General features: G+C 44.3%; 1 protein-coding gene across 1 annotated transcript; it reads right to left on the reverse strand.

Annotated features, from left to right (window-relative positions):
* Nucleotides 1–11,287: 11,287 nt before the first annotated feature.
* Nucleotides 11,288–12,652, reverse strand: LOC142750646 (olfactory receptor 1500-like). Its single transcript, XM_075859638.1, has 2 exons — nucleotides 12,572–12,652; nucleotides 11,288–12,217 (listed from the first exon to the last, which is right to left on the reverse strand). The coding sequence occupies exons 1-2, from the start codon at nucleotides 12,650–12,652 to the stop codon at nucleotides 11,288–11,290; spliced, it is 1,011 nt and encodes a 336-aa protein (XP_075715753.1).
* Nucleotides 12,653–12,759: the final 107 nt, after the last annotated feature.

Raw genomic sequence — 12,759 nt, forward strand, 5'->3', positions numbered from 1 at the left:
GGTGCGGCCCTTGTGGGAGGAGTAACGGGGGCTATACTAGTTGTCACCTCACTAGTTGCCAACTCCAGGACCTGTAGGTGCCTCCTCCAGCTGTGGTGACACTACAAGTACCAGCATGCACACACTTCTATACCATGACTATCCCCAGCAGTGGCCATTACTCAGCTACGCACCTGGACAGCCCCAGCTCCTCATTGAGCCACTGGCAGATGATGGCAGGCATGGGTCTCGCCTGCCCGGGATCATCACACGCCGCTCGTTACCCTGCAGTTCTCTGAGGAGCTTCCAGGCCGCGACAGGCTCCGCAGCGACCGTTACCAAGGCCACAGTGTACTGGCTAGCTGGCTGTATTACTCTAGTGCGCCACCTGCTGTGAGGTGATGTCCAGGACTCCAGGAGGTCAGAAAACGTCAGCACTCCTGCTGTTATGTAACTACAACACCCAGCATGCCCTGACAACTACAGACTTCATTCTCCAGGCAAAGGCTGTCAGGGCATGCTGGGGATTGTAGTTTAACAACAGCTGGCATGCCGAAGGTAACTGACCCCTTAATTGTTTATAAATCATATAATAACCTCCTGTCACATTATAATATAACTACAGTCACTAACGTCACCTGTCAGGGGGAATTTTGATGGGGCACGTGACATATTTGAATATAAGGCGATGTTCACACACTGGCGTAATGGTTTCTGTTTATAATGGCGCTGTAACGTTTCCATCATACGACAGATCAAAATTGTGACCTATAAACCCCACTGAGTTACAATGGGGTCAATCTGGCTTCTGTTGAGGTTGACGGCACAGAGAGAACGCCACATGTTGCGCTATTTTTGCCCTCAAAGGGGCGGAAACCTTGACAGATTCCCCGAAAAGAACGCCGAACGAGGAAAGTGAATGTTACACTTTTCTATAATAAATAATTGTAATCAATACTGATTGTTATCTGGGCTTCATATGTTGTGGTACTGAGAACACGGTCCAAAATTGTGCACGTTTTACCGCCAATTACAATGGTTTTACAATGCAGTTGTGTCCATCCTGGCATCAGCTGCTGCAGAACCTCATAATACACATCTCAGCTGCTGCAGAACCTCATAATACGCATCTCAGCTGCTGCAGAACCTCATAATACACATCTCAGCTGCTGCAGAACCTCATAATACACATCTCAGCTGCTGCAGAACCTCATATTACAAATCTCAGCTGCTGCAGAACCTCATAATACACATCTCAGCTGCTGCAGAACCTCACAATACACATCTCAGCTGCTGCAGAACCTCATATTACACATCTCAGCTGCTGCAGATTATAAAGGATGAGGGTGTTACATATCAGTCAGTGGTGAACAGGAATCTCCCACTTAGGCTTTATACAAACGTTACGTAATTTGATGGGGAAAATACGCATCAAAAGCGCAAGAAAGCGCAGGAATTTTGCCGCTAACAACTGCTCCCAATTGCGCATTTTTCTATGCGTTTCTGACCCGGTTTTCATGCTGCTGATTTGGTGCGTTTCTCCTTAGAACTCGGCAGATACAATTTGCAAGCGGAAACGCAATATAAATTGACATGCTGTGGATTATACACAACATGTGCATGAGATTTTCGCACACAAATCCGCACGTAACACACATCATGTGCATTGAGCCTTAGGCTTCATACATACGTTGCAAAATGTAATCAGGAAATATCGGATCAAAAACCGCAGATAAACGCAAGTAAAATCCGAACGTAAAAACGTTGTTAGGTGCTGTCTTTACTTTCGGTGCGGAAATATGCGGATTATACAATTTTAACGACAGTGATGCAAAATAAATTAACGTGCTGTATATATATATAGTATTATAACAGATGACACCTTTCCATTCCGCTATATGGAGTCATCATTTGGCTGCAAGTAACATGGCCGCCTGACTGCAGTGATGTCACAGAGCTAATATCATTGTTGGGGGTCACTTATTATGACAGGGTGTGGTCACTGCAGTGATGTCACAGAGCTAATATCAGGGTAGGGGGTCACTTATTATGACATGGTGTGGTCACTGTAGTGATGACACAGAGCTAATATCAGGGTTGGGGTCACTTATTATGACAGGGTGTGGTCACTGTAGTGATGTCACAGAGCTAATATCAGGTGAAAAGGTCACTTATTATGACAGGGTGTGGTCACTGTAGTGATGTCACAGAGCTAATATCAGGGTTGGGGGTCACTTATTATGACAGGGTGTGGTCACTGCAGTGATGTCACAGAGATAATATCAGGGTTGGTGGTAACTTATTATGACAGGGTGTGGTCACTGTAGTGATGTCACAGATATAATATCAGGGTTGGAGGTTACTATGAGAGGGTGAGGTCACACTCACATATGATGTCATAATGACAAGAAGTTATATAATCCCTGAGCACTGTGACATCAGCGCCATTTCCTGAGTTTATGCTTTTGCTGACACTTCATTTTGGTTCCGGAAGAGCGAACTAGTTTGTATTACACATCTAGTGTTTACTTCCCGAGCGTCTTATTGATCCTTGATCAAGGCCCAATAACACCGGGGCCCCCTGAGAACTTAGTTCTCAAAATTTCCATCAATCCAGCCTCAGGTAACTAAGAGATGAGTTCCCGAGAGCTGCGTCAGCTGACTGCTGACAATTATGCATGGCTGAGCCGGCCCGAAAATCAAGGTAAGTGACATGTTTGGAAAGAGAGGGACAATATTCCCCCCTATAGGAACTTTCCTGGGAGGGGTTATCCCTGGGGTCTGTTGGGCAATGTTTTAGTTAGACAGTGCATTTTCCAACTTCTATTTCTTTTCCTTGTGGCGGTTTTACCTTCAGCCCAGTTCCACCCCTGCCTTGTGACATCAATACTCAGCAGCTTTACTCAGACCATAGTTGAACTGATCTTTGCAAGGGTTCCCCTCTCCCTAATTCCCATAACAGCAATAGGGTCCGTCCCTATGACCGAAAGTCATTGATAAAAATGTGTAAAATTCTAATAAATTATAAACTCTTTATAGGTCAGGCTATTATTATCCAAAGACTCAGGTCTTCCCAAAGAGAACAGGGAAGACCTTCTACCATCGATGATGTCACTGGGAGGAGAGAGAGACGGGTCAGAGTTCCTCTGCGGTGCAGGGGACAAGAAGAGAGCAGGGAAAGAAGCCTCTCTCCACTAAGACCCGCTCCCGTGGAGCCCTCCACAATAACAGGAGAGAACAGCAGGGATGACGGCCGTCAAGCAAGTGGATCTGCAACCACCACCACTGGATTTGAATTCAGACGGCCAAATGCCATTCCACCCCTCCGCAGACCCATAGAGGTACCAGCTCCGAGCAAACCTCCTGTCGTCATGACACCACCGCCACAGGCAATGCCACAGGTGCAGCCACCACCACCACCTGCACAAAACCTACCTCTGCAGGGAAGACGGCAGCCTAGGCCCAGAGGGAGAGCACTGCAAATTCAGAACCTCCCAACAAGAAATCTATCATCTCCAGAGGAGGCCGAGTCATGTGTCATCTGCATGACTGAGTATGAGAGCGGGGAGCTGGTCACAGGGCTACCATGTAGCCATACCTTCCATCAGAGCTGCGTCTCTACCTGGCTCCGCACCAACCCTCAGTGCCCTCTGTGCCGTATTCACTGCTTCCAATAAAGCACCAAAGAAACAAAACTGAAAGCTTCAAGAAGGAGGAGAAGATGATGGCGCTGGCAGGAGAAGAGAAACATCTTGTATTTATAGGAACACTGATTCCCATCATGTGCGGTGATCCTGATAACTGCGACATCTCCAGACTCGCATGTTGTCATATATTCCATCCATTGTCACATTATTCCTAAATAAAACAACTATTTACCATCTTTATATCTGGTGTGTAGAGTTATTGTTTACTATATATATCATACTACACCACAGCTGCTGCAGGACCTCATAATACAGAATACACACCTCAGCTGCTGCAGGACCTCATAATACAGAATACACACCTCAGCTGCTGCAGGACCTCATAATACAGAATACACTGCAGGACCTCATAATACAGAATACATACCACAGCTGCTGCAGGACCTCATAATACAGAATACACACCACAGCTGCTGCAGGACCTCATAATACAGAATACACACCTCAGCTGCTGCAGAACATCATAATACACACCACAGCTGCTGCAGGACCTCATAATACAGAATACACACCTCAGCTGCTGCAGAACCTCATAATACAGAATACACACCTCAGCTGCTGCAGAACATCATAATACAGAATACACACCTCAGCTGCTGCAGGACCTCATAATACAGAATACACACCTCAGCTGCTGCAGAATATCATAATACAGAATACACACCTCAGCTGCTGCAGAACATCATAATACAGAATACACACCTCAGCTGTTGCAGAACCTCATAATACAGAATACACACCTCAGCTGCTGCAGGACCTCATAATACAGAATACACACCTCAGCTGCTGCAGGACCTCATAATACAGAATACACACCTCAGCTGCTGCAGAATATCATAATACAGAATACACACCTCAGCTGCTGCAGAACATCATAATACAGAATACACACCTCAGCTGCTGCAGAACCTCATAATACACATCTCAGCTGCTGCAGAACCTCATAATACACATCTCAGCTGCTGCAGAACCTCATAATACCCATCTCAGCTGCTGCAGATTATAAAGGATGAGGGAGTTACATATCAGTCAGTGGTGAACAGGAATCTCCCACTTAGGCTTTATACACACGTTGCGTAATTTGATGCGGAAAATACGCATCAAAACCGCAAGAAAGCGCAGGAATTTTGCAGGTAACAACTGCCCAATTGCGCATATTTCTATGCGTTTTCTGATGCGGTTTTCATGCTGCTGATTTTAGTCGGTTTTTCCTTAGAACTAGTCCTGTTCTTCAATTCTGGTGTCTGTCCTCTCGTGTGTCCATGACGTATTCCGGGTCCTGTTCTTCGCCTCTGGTGTCTGTCCTCCCGCGTGTCCATGACGTATTCCGGGTCCTGTTCTTCGCCTCTGGTGTCTGTGCTATCGTGTGTCCATGACGTATTCCAGGTCCTGTTCTTCGCCTCTGGTGTCTGTCCTCTCGTGTGTCCATGACATATTCCGGGTCCTGTTCTTCGCCTCTGGTATCTGTCCTCTCGATTGTCCATCATGTATTCCGGGTCCTGTTCTTCGCCTCTGGTGTCTGTCCTCTCGTGTGTCCATGACGTATTCCGGGTCCTGTTCTTCGCCTCTGGTGTGTGTCCTATCGCGTGTCCATGACGTATTCCGGGCCCTGTTCTTCCCCTCTAGTGTCTGTCCTCTCGCGTGTCCATGATGTATTCTGGGTCCTGTTCTTCCCCTCTAGTGTCTGTCCTCTCGCGTGTCCATGATGTATTCCGGGTCCTGTTCTTCGCCTCTGGTGTCTGTCCTCTCGTGTTTCCATGACGTATTCCGGGTCCTGTTCTTCGCCTCTGGTGTCTGTCCTCCCGCGTGTCCATGACGTATTCCGGGTCCTGTTCTTTGCCTCTGGTATCTGTCCTCTCGTTTGTCCATGATGTATTCCGGGTCCTGTTCTTCGCCTCTGGTGTCTGTCCTCTCGTGTGTCCATGACGTATTCCGGGTCCTGTTCTTCGCCTCTGGTGTCTGTCCTCCCGCGTGTCCATGACGTATTCCGGGTCCTGTTCTTTGCCTCTGGTATCTGTCCTCTCATGTGTCGATGACGTATTCCGGGTCCTGTTCTTCGCCTCTGATGTCTGTCCTCTCGCGTGTCCATAACGTATTCCGGGTCCTGTTCTTCGCCTCTGGTGTCTGTCCTCTCGTGTGTCCATGACGTATTCCGGGTCCTGTTCTTCGCCTCTGGTGTCTGTCCTCTCGTGTGTCCATGACGTATTCCAGGTCCTGTTCTTCCCCTCTGGTGTCTGTCCTCTCGTGTGTCCATGACGTATTCCGGGTCCTGTTCTTCCCCTCTGGTGTCTGTCCTCTCGTGTGTCCATGACGTATTCTGGGTCCTGTTCTTCCCCTCTGGTTTCTGTCCTCTCATGTGTCCATGACGTATTTCGGGTCCTGTTCTTCGCCTCTGGTGTCTGTCCTCTCTTGTGTCCATGACGTATTCCAGGTCCTGTTCTTCGCCTCTGGTGTCTGTCCTCTCGCTTGTCCATGACGTATTCCGGGTCCTGTTCTTCCCCTCTGTTGTCTGTCCTCTCGTGTGTCTATGATGCATTCGGGGTCCTGTTCTTCGCCTCTGGTGTCTGACCTCGGTTGTGCTGCTGACATCCCAATAATGATTATAATAATACACATTTTATATTAGGCTAGAAAATCCCCTGCTTCCCTCTGGCTGTAAAGCAATATCCTTACTGTGACGGTATTTTCTGATAGAATCCATAACATAATACGACTGGGACATGGTGTTTACAAAAACCAAATGCTCTAGTGAAATTTGAGAACATCTGGGGATTGTGGAGAACATTTCAAGGAACTTCCCCTTTCGTTTATCTCACCCATAGCCAGTTGGGTAACATTAGTGTTCTGAGAGGGCGAGACTGCCACAAGGGGCACAGGGTAGGAGGCCACAGGGGGCCCTTGCCGAATCTCCTTCAGGCTGCCATATCAGGCACCTACAAAGACCGGCATTGTGTGCCGCGCCGCATGTAACTTCCTGATGATGCTACGGTGTCAGGACCTTGTATGTGCCGTGCCACAGACCTTTGCCGGTGCCTGATTTGTCAGGAACGAGCTCTCTGCGGAGAAGAAAAGAACGGTGAGTAAATGATTATTATATTTTTTTATATGTACAATAAATTAGACTGGGTTCACACACAGGGTTCTGACACTTTTATGTGTTGTTTAGTGCAGTCAGATGTTACATTAAAGTCTACAGTAAAATATAAAATGCACTAAATGCAACTGTGTTTTGGTTTGTGACGTTTTTGAGGCAATTTTGACGTCTGCAGCGTTTTTTTTCTGAAAGGAGCCGGCTCTGGGTATGGAGCTTTTTCATTCATTTTTTAGACTTCGCTTTAGGACTTCAAAGTATCCAGAAAAAAATCATGTACGAAATGACAGTAAGGCTGAGTTTACACAGGGCGGATACGCTGCGTAATAGCTCGCAGCGTATCCACTCTGTGAACCGCTGGGAATTCCGGGGCGAAAATCTGCACCAAACTGTGGTGCAGTTTTTCACCCAGAATGTCCCCTGCGGAAAACTGCAGCACTTAGCCGGCCTGCTAGCGGAGCTGACGTTTCATCCCAGGAGACCGCTGCAGCCTGTGATTGACTGCAGCGGCGGTCACATGGGATGAAACGTCATCCCAGGAGGCCGCGCTGAAGAGATAAATACAGACTCCTGCGTAAGTATGAGATTTTTTTTCTGACTTGCATTCTTTGTGGCGGAATCACTGTGAACCCGCAGCAAAAAAACACAAGATCTGCTATCTCTTGCAGGCTTTAACTCCCTATTGAATTCAATGGGGAAATCCCGCAATAAATAAGCAGGGTTTACGCAAATACAATTGACAAGCTGCGGAATAAAATTCCGCACTGCAAGTCAATTTCTGAGCAATTTTTCCGCTCTGTATTTACGCAGCGTGTGGATGAGATTTGTTTTATCTCATCCACTTTGCTGCTACTGTATTTGCTGTGGATTTTCCGCACCAAATTCCGTTGCGAAAAAAATGCAGTATTTACGTAACGTGTGAACTGACCCTAAATAAAAAACATCAAAATGCCATAAAAACACATGTTACATTTTAAGGATATGTTCACACGGCCTATTTTCATCCGTTTTTTTTGGGGTTGTAAATGCCCTTATAAAACGGCTAAAAAAACAGAAGCTGAATGCCTCCAAACAGCTGCCTATTGATTTCAATGGAAAAAACGGAGTGTCTTTTTAAGCGCTGTTTGTAAAAACGTCGCATAATAAAATGCCCTGTAAAAAAAGGTGCGTGTCACTTCTTGAGCCATTTTTGGAGCCGTTTTTCATTGTCTAAATAGAAAAACAGCTAAAAAAACAAAATTTTTCACTAAAATGGGTATAAATAATCATTTTCCACAATGCTGTCCCAGAGCATTTCACAACAAGCAACGAACCACGGGTCTGATGGAATCGACCTAGGCGTCCATTCGTTCGACTTACACAGACGAAAGGTGAACCGTGACCCGATGGACCCGAGCTAGGTGTCCATTCATTCGCCTTGCAAAGCCGACCAATACGACACCTGACTCGGTCGTCTTTTCTAAAAGGGGACTCCACTTTTGCACCATAAACATGCCGGAATTCCCTTATTTAGAGCTTAATATTGACAGTTTTACTAAACTATTTCCGTAACCGCTCAATGTGGAGTTACGAGCCCCGAAACTGTTATACGTCACCATCTCCTGAGTATGTACGCCAAGACTCGTGACGATACGTCAAGCGGTTAGTGAGGAAACTCCTCGTTAGCAACGCCTGTTTCTACACACGGCTTCAATTTATTTTTATTGATCCAATTTTGACAGTTCATTGTATGACCGCAGAACAATTCGCAACAGTTGCTGGGTTTCTCGATTGGCTCAGGGGGGAAGGGCAGTCTATGGCTCTTCTTGTCGGGACAGTCCATCAGCGTTCTGCTGTTGACTTCCCCGTTTTTATTGGATGGAGCAGCTGTAAGGTTGTAAGGACAGGCTCCACCGCAGTAATCGTCCATTGTCCCCTGACACTTGGTTCAGCCATGTAAGGGGGTTGTGATCCGTTACAATTGTAAAATCTCTGCCATACAGGTATGGCTAATTTTTTGAGAGCCTCTACAATGGCAAGGCACTCTTTTTAAATAGTAGCACAGGCAACTTCTCGCTCCAGTAGTTTATGACTGATGAAAGCAACTCGATGCTCATGCCCAGCCGCGTTTATCTGGCTAAGAACTGCTCTAATCACTTGGCCCACAGAAGCCTCATCAGCAACGCCTGTTTTTACGCATGTTTAGACCGGTTTTTGGTGAAACACCGCCGATGAATGAAGTGAAGTAAAATAAGTGCAGTATCGATTGCACTGTGTTTTTTCACAGATCCATCTGAAAACAGATTTGACCCATATTATTACACAAGAAAGCTATTTAAAGCCCCATGGCACATATAGCACCCAGAGTGCATTTCTTGACATGATACAGTAGTGATCCCAAGATGTTAGTCCCCCCTAGTCTCCTGTGAGGGTTTGTAACACTTCTTTGAGTGTATCCCATAACAGGGCTTAGGAAGAGGTGTTAGGCATGCATGCAAGAGCTGTTTGGATGTGGATGTTTGAAACGGCCGGTTTTTCGTGAAAATCCACCAATGAATATAAAATAAGTGCAGTATCGATTTCACTGTTTTTTCACAGATCCATCTGAAAACAAATTTGACATGGTATAATCACATGAGAAAGATATTTAAAGCCCCTGGGCACATATAGCACCCTGAGTGCAAGTTTCCTGCGAGGGCTCAGAACACTGCTGTGAGTACCTAACCAGTAAGTACCTTTATGTGCTATTTAACTGTGAGCTCTATGTCAATCGCCTGAGACCCATAAGTGAACCTGGCAGTTACTAATAGAACTGCTGGTTTTAGTGCTTCAGAACTTTCATCTTGTAACCATCAAACATCAATGTACCTTCTCTACTCCCTCACTGTAAAGCCATAGTGCTTACATAGCACCCAGAGTGCAATTTTGACATTTTGGGGCGGTAACCCCAAAATGTGAGTTTACCCCCCAAATTCCATGTGAAGGCTCAGAACACTGCTGTGAGTGTGCCACATCAGTAATGCATCAGTGTTTTTATTTTTAACCACACAGTGTGTGTAAAATTCTATCTGGGCCATCAACGTATCTGTGGTTGACCACAGCTGACTGACACTGTTTGCTACAGTTAAGTTCATTAATTAATTAATTAATATTCCTTTTCCATGTCAGTGTTACCCAGTATTTTCCTATTTAGTTTATAATGGTGACATGTATTTTTCCTTCCCAGGGGCATAATCTTACAGTATATGTATTAGTGTTAAACCTCATTTGCCCCTTTTCTGTCCAGGCCCCCAAATTATCCAGATCAATTTTTTTAACAGAAAATTACTTAGTATCATCTGCACAAAATTAAATTTTACTGTGCAATCCTTCTACAAGGTCATTAATAAATATATGAATAGGGCCCAATACTGCCCCCTGTGGTACCCCACTTGTAACTGTGATCCAAACTGAGAATGTATAATTAATGATGTGGAATAGACTGTCATTATAGATTCCTTATTGTACTTAATCCCCTTAGATGTCGGTGGTGTTTGCCATCTGGACCCGATTTGTGTATTTAAATCTTTTTCAGGCGTCTTTGCACTTCTTCCTTAGTTAGACAGGTGACATTTAATGGCGAATTTACTTTATTCCTCTGCATTTCACATGACATTTCATTTTCCTATGTGGATTTTAGTTGGACATGTACCACCTACGTAAACATTGTTACAGACCAAGTACAACCCTACAGGGCAATTGTATATTCTAATGGAAGGATAATGCACCCTGCCATACTGCAAGAATTGTTCTGGAACGGTTAGAGGAACATGATAAAGATATCAAGGTGTTCACTTTGCCTCCAATTCCACAGATAAAAAAAAAAAACAATCGAGTATCTGTGGAATGTGCTGGAAAACAAGTCTGATTGACGGAGCCCCCACATTGCATCTTATAAGACTTAAAGTGTAACTAAACGTTTGGCAAACTTCTGACATGTCATAGTGATTTGTCAGAAGTTTTGATTGGTGGGGGGTCCAAGCACTGAGACCCCACTAATCGCTCAAACAAAGCGGCAGAAGCACTCGTGTGAGCGCTCAGCCACTTTGTTTCTGTTCCGCCTTTTCCAGAAAGCCGATGTATCATAGACTTTCTATTGAGCCCGTACTCTAAAACAATGATTTCCGGAAAAAGTCGAACAGACACGATGCGGCTAGGTACTCACAAGAGTGCTTCTGCCGCTTTGTTTGAGCGATTAGTGGGGATCTCAGTGCAAGCTACAGAATATTAGGTGATTTTAATGTTATGGCCGATCGGTTTGCACAGATTTTAAATATATATGACATTCTATGAACATATAACATATTTAATATATACAAACACCTTTTTAATTTTGTTCATTAGGGTATAAATAATTCCTGTACTACTCATGTCTTAGACCTATACAATTTATATTAGAGCCTTACAAGATAAAGTAGATGACTATAACTAAGCTGTTATCTGTAGTAACTTCAGGTAGACACTCAGGGATGTTTATACTATAACTCACAATTCACCAGATCGAACGCTTATGATGTGTTTCCTGCACAGCTTTCAAGATGTCTGTATTTCTCAGACTGTATATAATTGGGTTGACTAAAGGAGTAATCACAGTGTAGAGCAGGGATAGGATCTTACTGATGATGACTGTTTGTCCTTTAGTTGGGAAAACATAAACACCGAAGAGAGTCCAGTAAAATATGGAGACCACAATGAGGTGGGAGCTACAGGTGGAGAAGGCTTTCTGTCTACCAATGCTGGACGGAATCCTTAAGATTGCTAGAATGATATTAGTATAAGACATTACAATGATTGTGGTCGGAATAAAGACAACTGGAATGCCGACTACATAAATCTCCAAGTGAACATTGAAGGTATCAGAACAGGCGATTTCTAGTAAAGGGACAATGTCACATAAGAAATGGTCAATGATATTTGGTCCACAAAATATTAGCCTTGTTGTTGTAGTGATGAAAATCAAACTAAAGGAATATCCAAGCAACCAGCAGATGACGGTCAATATCACACAATGTTGATTTGTCATGATGGAGGTGTAACGGAGGGGGTTACAGATGGCCACATATCTGTCATAAGACATCACTGGGAGAAGAAGACATTCAAATGCTTCCGAGGTGCATAAAAAATAAAACTGAGTAATACAGATAATAAAAGTTATGGTCCCCCCGTTACTCAGTAAAATGTGAAGCAGGTAAGGGACAATATCTGTGGTTACAGAGATGTCACTGATGGACAGTTGTGAGATGAAGAAATACATTGGAGTGTGGAGGTTCTTGCTGGTGGACACCAGGATGATGATCAGGAGGTTTCCATATATTGTCCCACAATAAACCATAGAGAAAAGACAGAATAGTGAAATTCTTATACCATGGCTGACTTGAAATCCTAAGAGGAAAAACTCAGTGACCAACGTCAAATTATTTTCCTATAAGTACAACAAATAGTAGTTATGCTACAATTAAGAAAAATAACAATTACATTTATTTTTCTTTTAATTTTTAAGAGCTGGACCGGTCCAAATTAATGTTCCGGAAAAACAGTAAATGTTATAATATATCTTAACATACTTTATATAATAGTAATAATAGCAATAATAATAATTATAATAACAATAACAATAATAAAGCATGACGGGTGATCCTGGTCCTTAAATCCACACTAATGTATATTTAAGGTATTCAGTTAAGGTGGATGTCTAATGCCTCTATTACCCGCTGTTCTGCCTTTTAACTTCGCTGCAGCATATGCCTTATGCCACAGCCACATTAATTTATGTCACTCTTCTGTTCCTGAAGCATGCCTCCGTGCACGCTCTCAGGAACAGCTCCCCCGTGCTGCCGGCATCCTGAGGACCTCTCATGATAACGAATCCAATGTGTTCCATTATCAGCTATGAGATCATCATGATTTAACCAATCATGATGATCTGATAGTAAAGTATGGAGAGACGCAATTTCACGCTGCCAG

Source organism: Rhinoderma darwinii, chromosome 3 (genome assembly GCF_050947455.1).
Source record: "Rhinoderma darwinii isolate aRhiDar2 chromosome 3, aRhiDar2.hap1, whole genome shotgun sequence".
In the NCBI taxonomy this organism is placed as follows: Eukaryota; Metazoa; Chordata; class Amphibia; order Anura; family Rhinodermatidae; genus Rhinoderma; species Rhinoderma darwinii.